Here is a 22,204-nt window from a genome sequence, read left to right as displayed (position 1 = left end):
TTTCTCTCTCTCTCCAGTCTCTCCTCTCTCTCTCTCTCTCTCTCTCTGCTCTCTCTCTCTCTCTCTCTCCCCCACTCCCCGTCTGAAGGCATAGCCCCATAAACATTGCCTACTATTAGAGAATAAAAGCGAAAAAGTTGCGAAGAAAAAAACATAATGAGGCATAATAACTGTAGATAAAAAATAAAGATTAGGTTGACATAAATAAAGGATAAGCGAAGATAATCAGATAAATAAAACATAGGATAAAAAGAAATAAACGAAGATAAAAGACGAAGACAGAAAACAGAAAAGGATTTTTTTAATAAGCAAATAAACACAAGTAAAAAGATAGATAAGAAGATAAAAAAAATAAGATACAAAATAAAAACATAAACATATAAAAAAAAATCTACAGAAAAATGCAGATAAAAAGATAAAGCAATAAAAAAGATAATGAAAAAAAAAAATAAGACTAAAACCAATAAGAAAATATAAATAAAATTAACAGCTTAAATACGAAGATAAAAAGGAAAAAGAATAAACACGGATACAAAAAACACGAAAAAGCAAAAACAAAAACAAAAACAAAAAATATATATTACACACATACACACACACACACACTACAACATACACAAAAAAACACACACACACACATATATAATATAAATATATATAATATATATATATAAATAATATATATATATACAGTATCAACAGACTAAAGTACCCTCAGGGGACCACTAACTAACCCCAGGACCGACAGAATACGTCTTCCTGGGCTCTCGAAAACCGCCCTTGACTTGACGCCGGTTGTTGAAGGTGTAGCAGCTCCCAAAGCGATCGCTGGGCCACGACCAGAAGTTCCTGCAGGCGCAGACGAAGGTGGCGGGGGTTAGTTGTGGGTATAGGCTTATAGTCGTCTTTGGTAGAGCAAGAAGAGTAATGTGCGTGTGTGTTGTGTGTGTGTGTGTGTGTGTGTGTGTGTGTGTGTGTGTGTGTGTGTGTGTGTGCATATCTACAATCATAAAACTCATTAATCAGATTTACCAATCAGAAATTATTCCAGATGACTTTAAAGAGGAGTTATTTTCATTACTTTACCAAACACACAAAAGGCATAAGACTTCAACAATTTCCGGACAATTAGCTTCATTCCTTACATTTCAAAATATTTACTCTATTGCATTAATAACCGCATTACATTAGTAACCGCATTGAAAAATATCTTGGAATCCCCAAAATTTGGTTTTCGAAAAAGGGAAAGGAACAAAGAAGGAAATTTTTTTACTTAGGACAAAACAGAAAGGGGAAAGGCACAGAAAAAAGAAGACACTGTTTGTGGTTTTATTTATTTTACAAAAACCCTTTTACAGATAATGCATGGGAAAAATGATGTCTATAAATTAAAAAAGTTTGGAAAAGCCAAAAAAGAAAGAAAATTGTTGAAAAACCCAAAACGGGGGTCAACCAGCACAAGTACGCGTCAATGACAACTTTTGAAAAAAGACCACATTAAGAGGGGAAAAGCGTTTTGGGTTTTTTACTAAAACAACCCCTTTTTTTTTTCAAAACTAAATGAATACTTGAAAGAGGGATTACTTTTAAAAAAAAGGGATTTTCAAACAATGGTAAAAAAAAAAATTTAAAAATTTTCAGAAAATCGGACGGGCACTTTTTTTGGGTCGCGGGGGGGAAAAGCAGAAGGTTTACAAAGTTTTAAAAAGGGAAGTTTGAAAAACTACGTGAAGAATAAAAAGGGAAAGGGAAATTTAAAGCTAAGAAGACAAGGTATGGTTTATAAAAGGGGAAGGAAAAGGAAAAAAAAACCCCACATCTAAAGGTCAACACGACGACACGGGGTTTTGAAAAAAAATTTAAAAGTACAAGGAACTGGGAACTAAATCACAGAAAATGGGAAAATGCGAGGGAAAAAATTTGATCAAAAAAAAAGGGAAAGGCAAAGAACTGTTTTTAAAACCCCATAAAAATTGGGTAGACCGCAACATCACCCTCCAGACTATAATCAAAATTCAAAATCTATTACCATTAAAGCGTATTGGGGCAATTGGGTGGGCAATGAATAAAGAAGCAAAGAGAAAGGGTACAGCAAATTTGGAAAAAGGGGTTCTTAAAAAAAATGGTGAGGATAAGCTGGAAAGGGCAAAAATTAAGAAAGTTAACGAACAATCCCAAAGGGGTAGGTGGCTGAAACAAATTGCAAAGAGGGGGAAAGAATTTTGGGGGGGACACGTTCTTTGGGGCTCGGGTGGGGATTTTGGGGGTTTCGGGGTTGGGAAGGATTGGTGGGAAGGGAAGAGAAAAGGGGGGGACCCCGAAGGGGCCTGGGTTTGACAACACAGGGGAAAGGGGGTTTTTTGGGAAAAAAAAACCTTTTTTTTTTTTTTCCCCCCCTTTTACAAAAAAAAATTGTTTTTTTTTTTAAAAAAACCCGGAAAAAAAAAAAAAAAATTTTGGGGGAAAAAGGCCCCCTTTGGCCCCCGAAAAAAAAACCCCCCCTTTTTGGGGGTTTTTTTTTTAAAAAAAACCCCCCCCTTTTTTTTTAAAAGGGGAAAATTTGGGCCCTTTTTTTGGGGGGGGGGAAAGGGAAAAGGGTAAAAAAAAAATTTTTAAAAAGGGGGTTTTTTGGTTTGGGGGGGGGGGGGGTTTTTTTAAAAAAAAAAAAAAGGGGTAAAAAAAAAAAATTTTAAAAAAAAAGGAAAATTTTATCAAAAAAAAAAAATTAAAATAAAAAAAAAAAAACCCCCTTTAAAAAAACTTTTAAAAAAAAAAAAAAAAACCCAAAAATTTTTAAAAAAAAAAAAGGGGAAAAAAAAAAAAAAAAACCCAAAAAGGGAAAAAATTTTTTAAAAACCCCAAACCCCCAGTTTTAAAAAAATTTTAAAATTTTAAAAAAAAAAATTTTTTTTTAAAAAAAAAAAAAGGGGGAAAAAAAAATTTTTTTTAAAAAAAAAAATTTTTTTCCCAAATTTTTTAACCCAAAAAAAAGGGGGTTTTAAAATTGGGGGGGAAAAAGGGGGGGGGCCCCCGGGGGGGGGGAAAAATTTAAATTTTGGGGGGGGTTTGGGGGGAAAAAAAGGGGGGGGGAAAAAACCCCTTTCCCCCCTTTTTAAAGAAAAAAAAAAAAAAAAAAAAATTTTAAAACCCCCAAAACCCCAAAAAACCCCCCCCCCTTTTTTTTTTTTTTTTTGGGGGTGTGTTGTGTGTGTGTGTGTGTGTGTGTGTGCATATGATATTTATACACACATATATATACATATATATGTATATATGTATATATATACATATACATATATAAACATATATATATATACATATACATATATATACATATATATACACATATATTCATATGTATGTGTACATACGTGTAGATGTAATGTGCACGTAATCAGTAAAACTTGAGCATGTGTATATATCTGCGTGTGTATATATATGTCCACGTGTCTACGCGTGTATGTATGTGTATGTATACTCACGTGTATTTATTCCCACGTGTATGTATTCTCACGTGGATGTACGTGTATATAATCTCACGTGTATGTGCGTGTATGTATTCTCAAGTGTATGTACGTTTAGGTATCCACGTGTGTATATACGTGTTATGTATCCACGTGTACATGTACATATATGTATCCAGGCGTTTATGTACGTATATATATCCAAGCATGTATGTACGTGTATGTATCCAGGCATGCCTGTACGTGTATTATTCACCTATGTACGTGTGAATATATATTTACGTATAGAAGCACGGCCAGCCATCGAAAGCTACAGGAGACGAAGAAATTCTTGACGGAACCAGCGAACTCTCTAAGTTCCTCGGAAGAAGGCGTAAATCGGCCCGTCACGTCGCTGAAATCTGCTGTGTAAACTTTTCCTTCTCAAACATCCTGCCCGGATATCTCCATTTATATATCTTCTTCCCTTTCACTTCTGCAGGGAGGTTTAAGGTTCGTGCCCCGTGGGGGATATCTGAAAGTAGGGGAGGAGGAGGAGGAGGGTGGGGGGGAGGGTGAAATGATTTGGTGAAAAGGTTTTGTTATGTAGTGTGTGTTGGGGGGGGGGGGGGAATAGGGGTTTAGAAAGGATACGTTTGAAGGGCGCTGTTATATCATAGTATATTTGTATAAATCTATTGGTACATGAGCAGTTATCATATTTTTAAATACATATCATTACAAAACTAGCTCCCATCATCATTAACAGTAAAATCATTACTTCATCAGTAATACAGTTATAGAAACTCATCTTACCACATTATTAGGAACGAATTGTGAAGTACCATACGGAAATACCATATCTACTAAACTAAACCGTACTAACCCCCCAACCAGACCCAAATTTCCCTTTTTTCTCAAACTTTCTAAACCGAACCCCAAACCCCAGCCTTTTTTAAACGTTCCTAAGCCCAAGCCAGAATCAATCTCCCTTTACTCTAATACGTTCCTAAGCCGAAGCCAGAGTCAATCTCTCTTTACTCTAATGCATTGCTAATCCCAAGCCAGAGTCAAAGGCACATGTCGACTGAACGGGTCCACCCACTTGGGTCCAGCGGGCCGCAGAACTGGCAGGTCGGCGAGCAAATAAGTCCCGACCTTTGCCCTCGTGTACCGGGGAAGAAAAGGACTTTGTATGCCCCTTGACACACATCGTCATACACATACGACACATAAATGACATACATACACACACACACCACACACACAACACACACACACACCACACACACACACACACACACACAAAAACACACACCATTTAATTTTTTGTTTGTTGGTGTGTTTTTGTGTGTGTGTGTGTGTGTGGGGGGGTGTGGGGTGTGGGGGTTTGTGTGTGTACAAACACTCAAACCCAAACTAAGATATGACAAAATATACACAAATCAGCAAACACAGTGTGAGGCACCGGTCCTCAGCAGCTGATTATGCAGGTGTGCCCTGTTTACCTAAGTCTAGCTCAGAACTGTCCCTTGCCCTTCCACTCACGCGCAAGTAATAGGTGTAACTTCCGAAGTTATCGTCAATTACCTCCACCTGACAAATATGGCTCCACCTGACTTGTTCGTGGAAGTTTTCTGTGGGCGAAAATAAATTCATTTAAATTGAATTTAGTGATTCGGTAGCCAGGGTTTTTTATGGTATAGTTTTGTCCTTATAAGCCAACTCAGACACGGTGGTAACATGGTTGTTTGCGTGAATATTGTGTGGTTATAACGACGGTGTCAGCCAATCTTTCTATATTTCTGTATATCTTTATGTCAACCTACTAGTCTGTCTCTCTCTCTTTCTCTTTCCCCTTTTTCTCGCCCTCTTTCTCTTTCCTCTTCTCTTTCTCCTCTTTTTCTTTTTTTCTCTTTCCCCTTTCCCCTTTTTCTTTTTTCCCCTTTCCTCTTTCTGTCCCTCTCTTTCTTTCTCCCTCTCTTTCCTCTCTCCTCTTCTTTTCTTTTCCTCTTTGGGGGGGGGTCTTTCTCTTCCTCTCTCTCTCTCCCTCTTCTCTCTCTCTCTCTTCTCTCCCCTCCTTTTCCTCTCTCCCTCTCCCCCCTTTCTCTCTCCCTCTCCCCCACTCCCCTTTTCCCCTCTCCCTCTCCTCTTCTCTCCCTCTCTCTCTCTCTCTCCTCTTCTATCAATCTATCTATCTAAACTATCTATTAAGCTATCTAACTCTCCTCTCTTTCCCCCTCTTTTCTCCTCTGTGTGTGTGTGTGTGTGTTGTGTGTGTGTGTGTGGTGTGTGTGGTGTGGTTGCGCGCGTTATTGCTTTCCGTGGTTTTGCAACCCCTCATTTTACACTCGGGAACGTCCTCTGTCCCGATGCTCTCCGTGTCGCTGCGGATTTCACTGATCTTCTTCAGGAGCCGATAGTACTTGCTGCAGGAGATGCGAACGGCCATCACCTCCTCCTTCGAGAGGGACCGAGCTGACCCTGGTCCGCTCATTCCCGGATCCTCGTCGTCCTCGCCCTCACCCTCCGCTCCACCATCCGTTCCACCATCCGTTCCACTATCCGCTCCACCCTCCGCTCCACCCTGGCTGCTCGATCCCCCAGTGCCTTGTTCAGTGGCCGTGGATCTCGCTGTAACGGAACGCGAAGGTGGAACTTGTGGCGATGCTTAGTTCGGGGAATTAGGATAGAGAGAGGAACTCAGCACATAAACAAAGAAACATATAAAAAGGGAATGAGAGAGAAAGAGAAAGATAGAGAGAAAGAGACAGAGAAATCGTGAGAGAGAAAAAGGGTAGAAAAGAGAGAGAGAGAGAGAGAGAGAGAGAGAGAGAGAGAGAGAGAGAGAGAGAGAGAGAGAGAGAGAGAGAGAGAGAGAGTCAGAGAGAGAGAGAGAGAAAAAGAGAGAAAGATAAACAGAGACAGACAGACAGAAACAAAGACAAAATATACAAACAAACATACAGACATAACACCCCTTCAACCCCCCCCCCCAAAAAAAAAAAAAAACACACACACAACGAACACGCACAGGGAAAAAAAAAAAAAAAACCCGGCGACACTCACCCTTCCTTCTTTCCTTCGGGGCCTCCATCAGGTCGAAAGGGCGAGGGTCGAGGTCATCGAGTAGGTCCTCGAAATCGCTGAAGGAGAGAGTCGACCGTCGGCGCCGCTTCGATCCGCCGTCAAAGGTCGATTCGTTGTATCCGTCTAAAGGGGTACAGGTAATGGGTACTAATAGATAATGGGTATTCAAATGGATGATTAGATAATGGGTATTTAAATGGTTACTAATAGATAATGGGTTATTTAGATGGGATTAGATAATGGGTATTTAGATATTGGGTATTTAGATGGGTGATTAGATAATGGGTATTTAGATGGGTGATTAGATAATGGGTATTTAAATGGGTGATTAGATAATGGGTATTTAAACGGGTGATTAGATAATGGGTATTCAAATGAGTGATTAGATAGAAACTAAAGGGGTACAGGTAAATTTTGAAATACTACTAATAATGGGTAATTAAATGTTTAATTAAATTGGAATAGCTCTAAAGCGGTACAGGTAATGGGCATTTAATCTTGAAATACTAACAGATAATGGATAATGGGTAATTAAATGTATGATTATATAGGAACTTGTCACTAATGGGGTGCATATAATTTTTCTTACATAACGTAATGGGTAATTAAATGTATGATTATCTAGGAACTTGTCACTAATGGGGTGCATATAAATTTTCTTACATAACGTAATGGGTAATTAAATACTAATCTGTCTTACAAAATGGGTAATTGGTAGTTGAATAGGAATATGTAATGACACTTGAAATACTAAAAGATAATGGGTAATAGGTAATTAAATTGGTAATTATAGGAATAGAAACTTCTCTCTAAGGGTACACATAATGGGTAATGGGGTAATTAAATACTAATTCATCTTACATAACGGGTAATGGATAGTGAGTAGCTAAAGAGGAACTTAGGATACAGATAATGGGTAATGGGCAATTAAATAGACACTCGTCTCTTAAGGGGTGCATATAATGATTCATGGGTAATTAACGGGTAACTGAATAGTAATGGATATTGGGTAATTAAATATTACCTCTTGGGTAATGGGTAAGGAGTGTTTAAATACTAACAGATAATAGATAGTTAAATGGGTAATTAAAACATGAACTGGTCTCTAAAGTGTTACATAAAGTAATGAATTTTGAAAGATTAACAGATAATGGGTAATGGGTAATTAAATAGGAGGGTACAGATAATGGGCAATCATCGGTAAATACTAAATTGTCTTACAGAACCAGTAATTGAATAGAAACTTAATGGGTAATAGGTAATGGGTAATTCATTAGGAGTGTACAGATGATGCATAAATTAATACTAATGGGTAAACTGAACAGGGACTTGTTAATACATATAATGGATAATGGGTAATTAAATAAAAACTTGTCTCATGGGTACAGATAATGGGTAATAGGTGATCAAATAGGAGGGTGAAAATGATGGGTAATGGATAAAAAGATATTAACTTGTCACAGATAATGGGTGATTGAATAGTAGCATGCGTGAAGTACAGATAAGAAATAATGGCTAATTTAAGAATAATTGGTCCGTGCGTGTACAGAGAGTGGATAATAGGCAATTGGATAAAGATAAATAATGGATAATGACAGATTATCCTCTATCCTCTCCTTTCTCCCTCTCTTTCCCCATTTCTCCTTCTCTTCCCTTTTCTCCCTCTCTTCCTTCCTCCCTTCCACACTCCTCCTTCTCTTCTCTCTACTCTCTCTCTTTTCTCTACTCTCTCTCTCTTTCTCTTTCTTCTCCTCTCTCCCTTCCTCTCTTCTCCATCCCTTCCCCTCTCCTTACTCTTTCCCTCCTCCTCCTTCTCTTCCCCCTTTCCCCCTGTATTTCCTTCCTCTTTCTCCTCTTCTCTTCTCTTTCCTCTCTCTTCTCCTTTCTTTTTTCCCCTCACTTCCTTTCCCCGGGCCCCTCCCTTTTTTCTTACTCTTTCCTCTTTCTTTCCCCTTTCTCTTCCCCCATTCCCCTGTATTTCCTTCTTCCTCCTCCTCTTCTCCTCTTTTCTCTCTCTTCCCCTTCCTTTTCCTCTCTTCCTTTTCCTCCGTCTCTTCCCCTTCCCTTACTCTTTCCTCTTTCTTTCCCCATCCCTCCCTCTCATCCCCTCCCCCCCCCCCCCCCTTCTTCTCTCTTCCCTCTCCTCCTTCCTTTCGTGTCTACTAAACATTTAGAGGAAAAAACGTGTCCTGTTGACAATATCTTTCGTATTATCAGCTGATTTAGAGATAAGACTCAGAGAGAAGCCATTGTCGCTTTTTTTTTTGCTTTTGTTTTTTGTTTTTTTGCTTTGTTTTTTTGTCTCTTCTTAGTGGGATATCAGTTAATTGGTATTTGTTTATGTTACTGGCCTATTGCTGTCATTATTGTTGTGATATACTGTTGTCATGATTAGTATTGAAATATTGTTGTTGTTGGTGAGGATGACGATTATATTCATCATTATTACTATTATTCTCATGATCACCCTTGCTATTGTCATTATTAACATTGTCATAATTATTATCTTTTACTATCTTAAACATCACCGCCAGCACAATTTCATCTCGAAAATCCCAGCTGTGAAATTCTTTTGTGCCAGCGGTTGACTTCATTAGTTCGTGACGTCATCTGGAAATCAGCCAATCAGAGAGCGCGCAGGTGAACCGAGCGTCGACTTCAGGAGGCTGCCTCTTCTGAAATTATTTTTGGGTCAATCTTGATCATTTCCCATTGCCAAATGTCTTTCCGCAGAGACATTTCTTGCTCGAGACAAGGAATGCTTTGTAACGTCCGATTTTTTTGTTGTTGTTTTTGTTGTTGTTCTATCGTTTCCCGTTTTCTTTGTTCTTTTTTTTTTATTATAGCAACGTTTATTCCTTTGTTCTTTTACTTTGTACTGAGTAACTAACAAATTATCCATTCTAGTTATTGATTGATTTTCAATTTATTTAATTACCTCCCTCCTTTTCCCGTCCTTAGTGCCTTCCCTCTCCCTCTCCCTCTCTCACTCTCTCCCTCACTCTCCTTCTCCCTCCCTCTCCCTCTCCCTCCCCCTCCCTCTCCCTCTCCCTCTCATTCCCTCACTCTCTCCCTCACCCTCCCTCTCCCTCTCTCTCCCTCTTCCTCTCCCTCACCCTCCCTCTCACCTTCTCCCTCCCTCACCCTCTCCCTCTCCCTCCCTAACCCCCCTCCCTCTCCCTCTCACCTTCTCCCTCCCTCACCATCTCCCTCTCCCTCCAAATCCCCCCTCCCTCTCCCTCTCACCTTCTCCATCACCCTCCCTATCCCGCTCCCTCACCCTCTCCCTCTCCCTCCCCCTCCCCCTCCCTCACCATCTCCCTCTCCCTCCAAATCCCCCCTCCCTCTCCCTCTCACTTTCTCCATCACCCTCCCTATCCCTAGGACCCCTTCCTTACCCCTCCCTTTGCCTCCCTCTGGCTCCCTAGTTACCTCAATTCCATCTCCCTATCCCTCCTTCTGGCTCCCTACTTCCTTCTTCTTTACGCTCCCTTCTCTCACCCGGGTCATCTACCTCTTCCCTCCCCCTCTCTCTCCCTTTCGTAAGACCATCCTCTCCCTTCCTCTCTTCCTCATTATCGATAATTCTCTTCCTCTCTCCTGTCATCTTGTTTCTTCTCTCTCTCTCCTTCCTCCAACTTTGCCTTACCCAGGGCCTCCTTTCTTCTCTCTCTTCCCTTCCCCTTCTTCTCTACCCCCCACTTCCCTTCCTCCCTTCCTTCCTTCTCTTCCCCTCTCCTCCCTCCCTCTCCTCCTTTCCTCCCTCCCTCTTCCCCCCTTCTCCCTCTCTCTCCCTTCCTTCCCTCACCTCCCTCTCTTCCCCTCTCCTCCCTTCCTCCTTCCCTTCCCTTTCTTCCCCTCTCCTCCCTCCCTCTTCCCCCCTCCTCCCTCTCTCTCCTTTCCTTCCCTCTCTTCCCCTCTCCTCCCTCCGACTTCCCCTCCTCTCTTCCCCTCTCTTCCCCTCTCTATCCCTCTTTATCCCTCCCTCTTCCCTCTCTTCCCCTCTCCTCCCTCCCTCTTCCCCCCTCCTCCCTCTCTCTCCTTTCCTTCCCTCTCTTCCCCTCTCCTCCCTCCGACTTCCCCTCCTCTCTTCCCTCTCTCTCCCTCTCTTCCCCTCTCCTTCCCTCCCTCCCTCTTCCCCCCTCCTCCCTCTCTCTCCTTTCCTTCCCTCTCTTCCCCTCTCCTCCCTCCATCTCCCCCCCTCCTCCCTCTCTCTCCTTTCCTTCCCTCTCTTCCCCTCTCCTCCCTCCATCTCCCCCCCTCCTCCCTCTCTCTCCTTTCCTTCCCTCTCTTCCCCTCTCCTCCCTCCCTCTCCCCCCCTCCTCCCTCTCTCTCCTTTCCTTCCCTCTCTTCTCCTCTCCTCCCTCCCTCTTCCCCCCTCCTCCCTCTCTCTCCTTCCCTTCCCTTTCTTCCCCTCCCCTCCCTCCGACTTCCCCTCCTCTCTTCCCCTCTCTTCCCCTCTCTATCCCTCTCTTCCCCTCTCCTCCCTCCGACTTCCCCTCCTCTCTTGCCCTCTCCTCCCTCCTCTCTATCCCTCTCTATCCCTCTCTATCCCTCTCTATCCCTCCCCTCCACCCATCAGCCCACTTGACTCCGTCTCGAGTGCCGCATCTGCTGACCTATATAGCAGAGCCCCGGGTCCTAGCAGAAGGAGGGGGGGGGGGTGAGTAGCGAGGGGGTAGCGGGGGGGGTGAGTAGCGAGGGGGTAGCCTGGGGGGGTGAGTAGCGAGAGGGGTAGCCGGGGGGGTGAGTAGCGAGGGGGTAGCGGGGAGGGGGTGAGTAGCGAGAGGGGTAGCGGGGGGGGTGAGTAGCGAGGGGGTAGCCGGGGGGGTGAGTAGCGAGAGGGGTAGCCGGGGGGGTGAGTAGCGGGGGGGTCGTGGGGGGGGTGAGTAGCGGGGGGGGGTTAGCGGAGGGGGGGGGGGTAGCTGGGATTTTGGCAGAGGGAATTCCTCTTATTTTTAGCTTTCTTATTCTCGTTCTATATTTTTATTCAATATTCTTTTTTATTATTTGTCCTTACACTATATTAGTATTATTCTCATTCTTGTTCTTAGTCTATATTATCATTCTAATTATTATTATTATTATTATTATCATTATCATTATTATTATTATTATTATTATTATTATTATTTATTATTTATTCTCATTCTCATTCTTATCCTTATTTTCATATTTATTATTTTTCTTATTTGCATTCCCATTCATATTTTATATTATCATTACTATCATTATTCTATATTTTCCTTATTATTCTTACTCTACATTCTCATTATTATTATGCTCATTTTATTTTATTTTTGCTCTTATTCTTATCCTTTTTATCATTATCATTAATTTATATTATCGTTATTTTTGTAACTGAAAAAATGAAGAAAAAAAATCATAAGGAAAAAGGAGGTAGATAAAGGAGGAGGAAGAGAAGGAGAAGGAGAAAGAGAAAGAGAAGGAGAAGGAGAAAGAGAAAGAGAAAAGAAAGAGAGGAAAAAATGGAGAAAGATAAAGAGAAAGAGAAAACGAAAGAGGAAGAAAGAGACAGAGAAAGAGAAGGAGAAGCAGAAAAAGAAAGAAAAGGAGGGGGAGGAGAAAGAGAAGAAATAAGAGAAAGAGAAGGAGAAGGAGAAGGAGAAAGAGAAAGAGAAAAGAAAGAGAGGAAGAAAAAGAGAAAAGAAAGAGAGGAAAAAAAGGAGAAAGAGAAAGAGAAAGAGAAAACGAAAGAGGAAGAAAGAGACAGAGAAAGAGAAGGAGAAGCAGAAAAAGAAAGAAAAGGAGGGGGAGGAGAAAGAGAAGAAGAAAAGAGAAAGAGAAGGAGAAGGAGAAGGAGAAAGAGAAAGAGAAAAGAAAGAGAGGAAGAAAAAGAGAAAAGAAAGAGAGGAAAAAAAGGAGAAAGAGAAAGAGAAAGAGAAAGAGAAAACGAAAGGGGAAGAAAGAGACAGAGAAAGAGAAGGAGAAGCAGAAAAAGAAAGAAAAGGAGGGGGAGGAGAAAGAGAAGAAGAAAAGAGAAAGAGAAGGAGAAGGAGAAGGAGAAAGAGAAAGAGAAAAGAAAGAGAGGAAGAAAAAGAGAAAAAGAAAGAGGGAGATAAAGACAGAGAAGGAGAGGAAGAAGTAGAAAAAGAAATAAAAGGAGGAAAAGCAGAAAAAAGAGAAAGAAAAGGAGGAACAGAAAAATGAAGAGTAATAGGAATTTAGAATCAGAATAATTATGAAAATACAGAATAAGAATGAAAATGCAGATAAAATTAAGAATAAAAATCAAAATAAGAATAAGAATAAGAATAAGAATGAAAATGACAGAGAGAATAAGAACAAAGAAAAGGATAAAAATACGAAAAAAAATGAAAAAAAATATATTAACTGTCGAGAGAATAGCGTGTACTCTGATTACCTACTGACCGCTGTTATTTCTCAATGTTGTGTAAATAAACCTAAGAAAAAAAAAAAATGAATAGATACATACATACACATATATACATATATATACATAAATACATATTCATACATATTATATATATATATATGTGTGTGTGTGTGTGTGTGTGTGTGTGTGTGTGTGTGTGTGTGTGTGTGTGTGTGTGTGTGTATGTGTGTATAAAACCATTCTATAACACATATGACGGGAATATTTTGTTATTGTTGTTATTATTGTTGTTATTGTTGTTGTTATTGTTGCTATTGCCCCCGTCATACAAGACCATTTTATAATAAATGTCTTAAATGTTTTAAAAGCTTTGGTCTCGTTACCCAATCACCTACTTTTAAATCCGATTCGACAAATTCCGTTCCATTTCTGTCTCTCTTTGTTGTTGTTGTTGTTGTTGTTGTTGTTGTTGTTGTTGTTGTCGCTACTTTTCTCGTTCTTGTTCGTGTATCTGCTGTTCATTTAATTTATCCTTGTTCTTAATTCCTATTCTTTCTCTTATTCTTGTACCTGTCCTTGTTGTTGTTTTTATTTCTATTTCTGTTGTTGTTGTTGTTGTTCTTGATTCTTATTCTTACTCTTATTCTTATTCCTGTCTTTGTTTTTTTTTTATTGTCGTTGTTACGCTCTCTCAGTAGGAAAGAGAGCCACCGACAACGGGCCTAATTAAGGAAAGACTCGCTATTTGTCGTTCGCGTGTATGGGGGCTGGGGGTGGGGGGGTGAGGTGAGGGGAGGGGGGTGAGATGAGGGGAGTGGGGGTGGGGGGGGGGGTGAGGGGAGGGGAGGGGAGTAGGGGTGGGGGTGGGGGGGTGAGGGGTGGGGAGGGGTGGGCGGGGGGGAGGGGGGTGAGGGGAGAGTTTGTGTGTAGGGGGTGAGTGGAGGGGGGGTGAGATGAGGGGAGTGGGGGTAGGGTTAGGGAGTGAGGGGAGAGTTTTGTGTGGGGGGTGAGGTGAGGGGAGGGGGGGGTAGGGGTGGGGGGTGAGGGGAGAGTTTGTGTGTGGGGGGTGAGGTGAGGGGAGGGGGGATGAGATGAGGGGAGTGGGGGTAGGGGTAGGGAGGTGAGGGGAGAGTTTGTGTATAGGGGGTGAGGGGAGGGGAGGGGGGGTGAGAGGAGAGGAGTGAGGGTGAGGTGAGGGGGGTGGAGGGTATAGGTGAGTGTTGTAGGGGAGGTGTGTGTGTGTGTGTGCGTATACATGCGTGATTGTGTTTGTTTATGTATGCGTGTGCGTCCGTGGATAGTATACGTGATGTCAATATTTCCTCTTTTATACCCGTATATCATCAAATAAGTCATTAGAAAACAGGTACACACACTTTCGCAAATATAGTCGTGTTTACATGTACAGTGAAGCTAAAGTACTTATAAAAAAAAGCGTAAGGGTGTAATTTGCGTGAGTTTATGTACACAAAATGAGGAAGACAATAAATTTGAGACTAACGTAAGCCAACTTATCTATGTCACTGCAACAGACGCATATCTATCTATCTATTTATCTATCTGTCTGTCTAGTCATTCTCAAAAACGCATATCTATCTTTCGATTTATCTATCTGTCTAGTCATTCACAAAAACGCATATCTGTCTATCTATTTATCTATCTGTCTGTCTTGTCATTCGCAAAAACGCATATTTACCAATCTATTTATCTATCTGTCTGTCTAGTCATTCACAAAAACGCATATCTGTCTATCTATTTATCTATCTATCTGTCTTGTCATTCGCAAAAACGCATATCTGTCTATCTATTTATCTATCTGTCTGTCTAGTCATTCACAAAAACGCATATCTGTCTATCTATTTATCTATCTATCTGTCTAGTCATTCTCAAAAACGCATATTTACCAATCTATTTATCTATCTGTCTGTCTAGTTACACGCTGCAACAAACGCACATTTATCTATCTATTTATCTATCTATCTAAGTCAGGGCCGTCAAACACGCGAATCACGCACAGTTACTATTTCAGCCTTACAGTCAAATTACACGATTAATTAAGCCATTCCTCCTTCCTCTTACAATTTATTTTTTATTGTGTCTTTGTAATAAATGAATAGCCTCCCCTTTTTCGTCAACTATGTGGCTGTTTCGTCGCATCGATTAATGACCATGTGGCCGGCATGCTGTATGCTGAGGTGTTATGTGGCTCCCTCGGGTAAATGGGTTTGATTGCCTCGGTCTGGGTTATACACCTTATAGACTCAAGTGGATATGCCCATACACAATAACACAAGTATATCTGTCTATCTATTTATCTATATGTCTATTTATTTATCTGTCCATCTATTTATCTATGTCTATCTATTTATCTGTCTGTCTATCTATTTATCTGTCTATCTATTTATCTATATGTCTATCTATTCATCTATCTGTCTATCTATGTATCTATCTGTCTATCTATGTATCTATCTGGCTGTCTATTTATATATATGTCTATCTATTCATCTATATGTCTATCTATTTATCTATATGTATATCTATTTATCTATATGTATATCTATTTATCTATCTGCCTATCTATTAATCTATCTATCTAATTATCTATCTGTCTATCTATTTATCTATCTGTCCGTTTAATTTATTCACCTATACACACAAGGAAATGCATATATACAGCAACAAACGCATATCTATATATCTGCTTATCTATCTATCTACTTATTTATTCCTAAATAGATAATGAATAAATAAAATGATAAATATATAAACAAATAATATAGAATAATAAAGGAATAAATAAAATGAGAAAGAAATGAATAAATAAATAAAATAATAAATAGATAGATTATTAAAACAGGAAATAAATTAAAAAAAAGAAATAGATAATAATAAATTAAATAATGAAGTAAGAAATAACAAAAACAAAGAAACAAAGAAAATAAAAGAAAATCATAAATAAAAAAAATAAATAAAAGAAAATCATAAACAAAAAAAGAAAAACAAATCATAAACAAAAACAAAAAAAATCTTAAACCAAAAAAAAATAAACAAAAACAAAAAAATCATAAACAAAAACAAAAAAAATCATAAACAGAAACAAAAAAAATCGTAACCAAACAAAAACAAAACAAAAAACAAAAACAAAACAAAAAAACACTCATCCCCCAAATAAATCAAACCCCAAACAAAACTCCGCCCACCAGCCTCACCGTCGTAGTATCTCTCGTAGTCGCCGTAGTCGTCCGCGAAGTAGTCCGCAACGCCGCTGGCCCCGAGGTGCGTGCTGAAGCCGAGGCCGTCGCACGATCTGGCTGTCGAAGGAGGGACGCGGGCAGGGTCAGGACGGGCTGGGCGGGGGCGTTCGGGTGGTTCGTCTGGTGGTCTGGTTGTTTTGGTTTGGTTTGGTTGGTTTGGTTTGGCTGTTTTGGTTGTTTTTGGGTGGTTCGTCTGGTGGTCTGGTTGTTTTGGTTTGGTTTGTTTGGTTGTTTTGTTTGGTGGTTTTGGTTGTTTTCGGGTGGTTCGTTTGGTGGTCTGGTTGGTTGGTTGGTTGTTTTGGTTTGGTTGTTTTGGTTTGGTTGTTGTTGTTTTTTTTTGTTGTTGTTGTTTTCGGGTGGTTCGTCTGATGGTCTGGTTGTTTTGTTGTTTGGTTTGGTTGTTTTTGTTTGGTTTGTTTTTGTTTGGCTGTTTTGGTTGTTTTCGGGTGCGTTCGTCTGGTGGTCTGGTTGGTTGGTTGTTTGGTTGTTTAGTTTGTTTGTTTTGTTCGGTTGGTTAGTCTGGTGGTCTGGTTGGTTGTTTTGGTTTGGTTGTTTTTGTTTGGTTGTTTTTGTTTGGTTGTTTTCGGTTGGTTCGTCTGGTTGTCTGTTTGTTTGTTCGTTTTCGGTTGATTCGTTTGTTTGTTTTCGGTTGGTTCGTCTGTTGGGCTGGTTGGTTGTTTGTTTGTTCGTTTTCGGTTGATTCGTTTGTTTGTTTTCGCTTGGTTCGTCTGTTGGTCTGGTTGGTTGTTTGTTTGTTTCACCATCCCTCCTCCTCTCCCTCCCTCCTTCATCTCCCTCCCTCCTCCTCCTCTCCCTCCCTCCTCCTCTCCCTCCCTCCTCCTCTCCCTCCCTCCTCCATCTCCCTCCCTCCTCCATCTCCCTCCCTCCTTCATCTCCCTCCCTCCTCCATCTCCCTCCCTCCTCCATCTCCCTGCCTCCTCCTTTCCCTCCCTCCTCCATCTCCCTCCCTCCTTCATCTCCCTCCCTCCTCCTCTCCCTCCCTCCTCCTCTCCCTCCCTCCTCCATCTCCCTCCCTCCTCCTCTCCCTCCCTCCTCCTTCTCCATCCCTCCTCCTCTCCCTCCCTCCTCCTCTCCCTCCCTCCTCCATCTCCGTCCCTCCTCCTCCCCTTCCCTCCTCCTCTCCCTCCCTCCTCCCCTCCCTCCCTCCTCCTCTCCCTCCCTCCTCCATCTCCCTCCCTCCTCTCCCTCCCTCCTCTCCCTCCCTCCTCCTCTCCCTCCCTCCTCCTCTCCCTCCCTCCTCCTCTCCCTCCCTCCTCCTCTCCCTCCCTCCTCCATCTCCCTCCATCCTCCTCTCCCTCCATCCTCCTCTCCCTCCCTCCTCCTCTCCTTCCCTCCTCCTCTCCCTCCCTCCTCCATCTCCATCCCTCCTCCTCTCCCTCCCTCCTCCTCTCCCTCCCTCCTCCTCTCCCTCCCTCCTCCATCTCCATCCCTCCTCCTCTTCCTCCCTCCTCCTCTCCCTCCCTCCTCCATCTCCATCCCTCCTCCTCCCCCTCCCTCCTCCATCTCCCTCCCTCCTCCTCTCCCTCCCTCCACCCTCTCCCTCCCTCCTCCTCTCCCTCCCTCCTCCTCTCCCTCCCTCCTCCATCTCCATCCCTCCTCCTCCCCCTCCCTCCTCCTCTCCCTCCCTCCTCCTCTCCCTCCCTCCTCCTCTCCCTCCCTCCTCCATCTCCCTCCCTCCTCCTCTCCCTCCCTCCTCCTCTCCCTCCCTCCCTCCTCTCCCTCCCTCCTCCTCTCCCTCCCTCCTCCTCTCCCTCCCTCCTCCATCTCCCTCCATCCTCCTCTCCCTCCATCCTCCTCTCCCTCCCTCCTCCTCTCCTTCCCTCCTCCTCTCCCTCCCTCCTCCATCTCCCTCCCTCCTCCTCTCCCTCCCTCCTCCTCTCCCTCCATCCTCCTCTCCCTCCCTCCTCCTCTCCCTCCCTCCTCCTCTCCCTCCCTCCTCCATCTCCCTCCATCCTCCTCTCCCTCCCTCCTCCTCTCCCTCCCTCCTCCTCTCCCTCCCTCCTCCATCTCCATCCCTCCTCCTCTTCCTCCCTCCTCCTCTCCCTCCCTCCTCCTCTCCCTCCCTCCTCCTCTCCCTCCCTCCTCCATCTCCCTCCCTCCTCTCTCTCCCTCCTCCTCTCCCTCCCTCCTCCTCTCCCTCCCTCCTCCATCTCCATCCCTCCTCCTCTCCCTCCCTCCTCCTCTCCCTCCCTCCTCCTCTCCCTCCCTCCTCCATCTCCATCCCTCCTCCTCTCCCTCCCTCCTCCTCTCCCTCCTTCCTCCATCTCCATCCCTCCTCCTCCCCCTCCCTCCTCCTCTCCCTCCCTCCTCCTCTCCCTCCCTCCTCCTCTCCCTCCCTCCTCCCTCTCCCTCCCTCCTCCTCTCCCTCCCTCCTCCTCTCCCTCCCTCCTCCATCTCCCTCCATCCTCCTCTCCCTCCCTCCTCCTCTCCCTCCCTCCTCCTCTCCCTCCCCCCTCCTCGCCCTCCCTCCTCCATCTCCCTCCCTCCTCCTCCCCCTCCCTCCTCCATCTCCCTCCCTCCTCCTCTCCCTCTCTCTGACCTTCCCTCCCTCTGACCTTGATGGAAATCCTTTTCCCCCTCGCCCTCTCCCTTCCCCTCTTCCTCCTACCCCTTTCCTCTTCCCAACACCACCCCTCTCTATCCCTCTCCCTCTAACTCTCTCAATCTCCTCTCCCTCTATCCCTCTAACGTTCTTCCTTCCCCCACGCCTCACCCTCCCTCTCCCTCTCTTCTTCCCCTCCAGCCATCCCTCTCCCTCTCCCCCCCCCCTTCAGCCCTCCCTCTCCCTCTTTCTCTCCCTCTCCCCCTTCCCCTCCAGCCCTCCCTCTCCCCCTTCCCCTACCCCTCCAGCCCTCCCTATCCCTCTCCCCCTCTCCCTCCAGCCCTCCCTCTCCCTCTCCCCCTTCCCCTCCAACCCTCCCTCTCCCTCTCCCCTTCCAGCCCTCCCTCTCCCTCTTCCTCTTCCCCTTCCCCTCCAGCCCTCCCTCTCCCTCTCCCCCTCCAGCCCTCCGTCTCCCTCTCCCCCTCCAGCCTTCCCTCTCCCTCTCCCCCTTCCCCTCCATCCCTCCCCCTCCCTCTCCCCCTTCCCCTCCATCCTTCTCTCTCCCTCTCCCCCTCCAGCCCTCCCTCTCCCCCTTCCCCTACCCCTCCCTCTCCCCCTTCCCCTACCCCTCCCTCTCCCTCTCCCCCTCCCTCTCCCCCTACCCCTCCCTCTCCCTCTCCCTCTCCCCCTCCAGCCCTCCCTCTCCCTCTCCCTCTCCCCCTACCCCTCCAACCCTCCCTATCCCTCTCCCTCTCCCCATACCCCTCCAACTCTCCCTCTCCCCCTCCCTCTCCCCCTACCCCTCCAACCCCCCCTCTCCCTCTCCCTCTCCCCCTCTCACCTTGATCAAAATCCGCCTCGAGTTCCACCAGATGCTCCCACACAGAGCCCTTAGGCACCGAGTCCTTCAAGGGGAAAGGATTCAGGTTGCAGACCGTGATCGCTGGGTATTCCGTGATGGTTTCGTGGACGACCTGTGGGGGAGTGTGTGGGGGGGAGGGGGGAAGGGTTAGATGGAAAGGGATGGAGAGGGAGGGGGGGCGAGGGGGAAGGGGGAAGGAAGGAGAGAGAGAAGGGAGGGAGGGAGGGAGGGAGGGAGGAAAGGGAGGAGGGAGGGAGGGTGGGAGGGAGGGAGGGAGGGAGGGAGAGAGAGAGAGAGAGAGAGAGAGAGAGAGAGAGAGAGAGAGAGGAGGGAGAGGAGAGAGAGGGAGAGAGAGAGAGAGAGAGAGAGAGAGAGAGAGAGAGAGGAGAGAGAGAGAGAGAGAGAGAGAGGGAGGGAGGGAGGGAGGGAGGGAGGGAGGGAGGGAGAGAGAGAGAGAGAGGGGGGGGGAGAGGGAGGGAGGGAGGGAGGGAGGGAGGGAGGGAGGGAGAGTGAGAGAGAGAGAGAGAGGAAGAGAGGAAAGAACAAACAATTAGTAATTACGCATTCTAAGAGAAACAAATGACGAATACACACATTGTTGAATATAAACATCACGACAATTGAGCTACAGCAGTGAGAAATTAGTAAACCAAATTATGAATGCCTGACGAGAAATAAATTGATAAACAAGTAAACAAGAAATATATATATATATATATATATATATATACCTTACGAGAAACAAAGAAATGGAAAAGAAGAGTAAACAAAAAAAAAAACATATCTTACGAGAAACAAGGATTGGGAAAAAAAAACAAGTAAGCAAAGTAAAAATAGATACATAGAGAATGCAGAGAAAAGGAAAGAAAAACAAAGGTTTAAAAAGAAGAAGTGAAAGGAAAGAAATAAAATAAAATAAAAAGAGGAAGTAAATACAAGAAATAATGAAGATAAAGAAAGCAGCGGGAACTTACAAGGAGAGCGAGTATAAAAATTTGTCACTAGGATATGATTGAATTCCTAGATTAAGAAAAAAAAATAGATATTCAAAGTATCTTATAAATATCACACTGGATAACCTGTCTACACGTGATGTAAAAAAAATATTTAAAAGGAAATAAAACAAAACATAATAGAAGAACGAAAACATCGGGAACCTACAGGGAGAGCGAATATAAAAAAAAAAAAAAAGTCACTAGAATATGCTTACAAATCCTAGATCAAAAAATAGATATTCAAAATATCTTACAAACATCACACTGGATAATCTGTCTAATCGTGATGTTTTCAAGATTTTAAAATAAACCGCCTATTATTTTAAACCGACACTAATTCGTGTTTGTCTGTTTTCATTTCAAGGATTTAAACTTTTCCGTCGAAAATGAATCTCTTTTTCGTAAGATCTCGGTTAATCTAATTATCCAGTGTCTATATTAATTTAGCCGACGAATATTTATATCCGATATGTTTGATTGTTTTTTGTTTTTGTTTTGTTTTGTTTAGTTCTGCTTTGTTTTGGTTTTTCTTTTGTTTTGTGAGTTTTCGTTGCTGTTTGTTCGTTTGTTTGTTTTACTGCGAGATTGCGGCTTACTTACTTCATTTGTTTTACGTTCCGTTTTGTTTTATTTTGTTTTGTTTTGATTCCCTTCGTTTCGTTTCGATTCTCTTTCTTTCGTTTTGGTTTGATTCGTGTTTTGTTTTGTTTTATTTGAGACATATTTGTCAATACGAACTTTTTTTATTTCCGTTAGTCCATTACCTACACAACTACTATGAAATATATAATACTATAATATATAATTTATCTATATATCTAATATATCTAATAACTAATGGATTCATATATCTTGAGAGACAATAACAGTATATCATCTAAATTATACCTATTTATCGTAGACTTATCCTGACTGGTAATTGTTATCGTTTCCATTATCATAATTATAGATATTTTCTCAAACACGAATTAGATTCTCTGTCAGTCTGATGTGTGTCTTCATTATTATTTGAGACTTTTTTTTTGTTTTTACATTTTCTCTAAGACTCTTGTTAATGAGTTGTTGTTGTTGTTTTTTGTTTTTTTGTTTTTTGTTTTTTGTTTTTAACGTGAAAGGATAATAATTTAAATTTATACGTAACGCTATTTCGGTTTTTGTTGCTAGGCTAATAGGTTTTTTTGTTTTTTTTTTAATTATTATTGAATTTCTGCTTCTCTTTTTCTGTTTATACTTTTCTCTCATTTTTTTTTTTTTTTTTTTTTTTGTCTGATTTCCTTGCTTATTATTTTATTCTGTTTTCCTCTTCATTTTTCTGTTTTCCTCTTTATTTTCCTCTTTCACCGTCTCTTTCTCTTCTTCTTTTTCTCATTCTTCTTCTCTTTCTCTTTCTTTTTTCAATTGATCTTTCTAATTCTTTTTCCCTGTCTCTTTCTTCTTCTCTTTCTCTTTCTCCTTCTTCTCTTTGTCCTTCTGCTTTTCTCTATCTACCTCCCTCCCCCTCCCCTTCCCCCCTCCCCCCCTCCCCCTCCCTCTCCACATGATTCCTCCTATGTATTTGTTCGTCATTTTTCTTGTTCTATTGTTGTTGTTTTTTATCTCTCTATGTATATATAACAAAAAAAAAAAAGAAAAAAAAAAC

General features: G+C 42.8%; 2 protein-coding genes across 2 annotated transcripts in view; both read right to left on the bottom strand.

The window, feature by feature from the left end:
* Window positions 1–3,886, bottom strand: part of LOC125027554 (degenerin-like protein unc-105) — a 10,674-nt gene extending 6,788 nt beyond the window's left edge. The window contains exons 1-2 of the mRNA XM_047616649.1: window positions 3,747–3,886; window positions 735–849 (exon numbers count right to left, since the gene is read on the bottom strand). The gene's annotated coding sequence lies outside the window, so the exon portion shown is untranslated. The remainder of the gene's footprint in view (window positions 1–734; window positions 850–3,746) is intronic.
* Window positions 704–22,204, bottom strand: part of LOC125026973 — a 26,305-nt gene continuing 4,804 nt past the window's right edge. Inside the window, exons 4-9 of the mRNA XM_047615579.1 lie at window positions 19,550–19,682; window positions 16,101–16,202; window positions 6,513–6,656; window positions 5,784–6,077; window positions 4,952–5,080; window positions 704–849 (exon numbers count right to left, since the gene is read on the bottom strand). Of these exons, the coding sequence (XP_047471535.1) occupies window positions 704–849; window positions 4,952–5,080; window positions 5,784–6,077; window positions 6,513–6,656; window positions 16,101–16,202; window positions 19,550–19,682 (948 nt within the window). The remainder of the gene's footprint in view (window positions 850–4,951; window positions 5,081–5,783; window positions 6,078–6,512; window positions 6,657–16,100; window positions 16,203–19,549; window positions 19,683–22,204) is intronic.

Source organism: Penaeus chinensis, chromosome 7, assembly GCF_019202785.1.
Source record: "Penaeus chinensis breed Huanghai No. 1 chromosome 7, ASM1920278v2, whole genome shotgun sequence".
Taxonomy (NCBI): Eukaryota; Metazoa; Arthropoda; class Malacostraca; order Decapoda; family Penaeidae; genus Penaeus; species Penaeus chinensis.
Note: the sequence above shows the minus strand (reverse complement) of the source record. Positions and strands in the feature narration are given on the sequence as shown.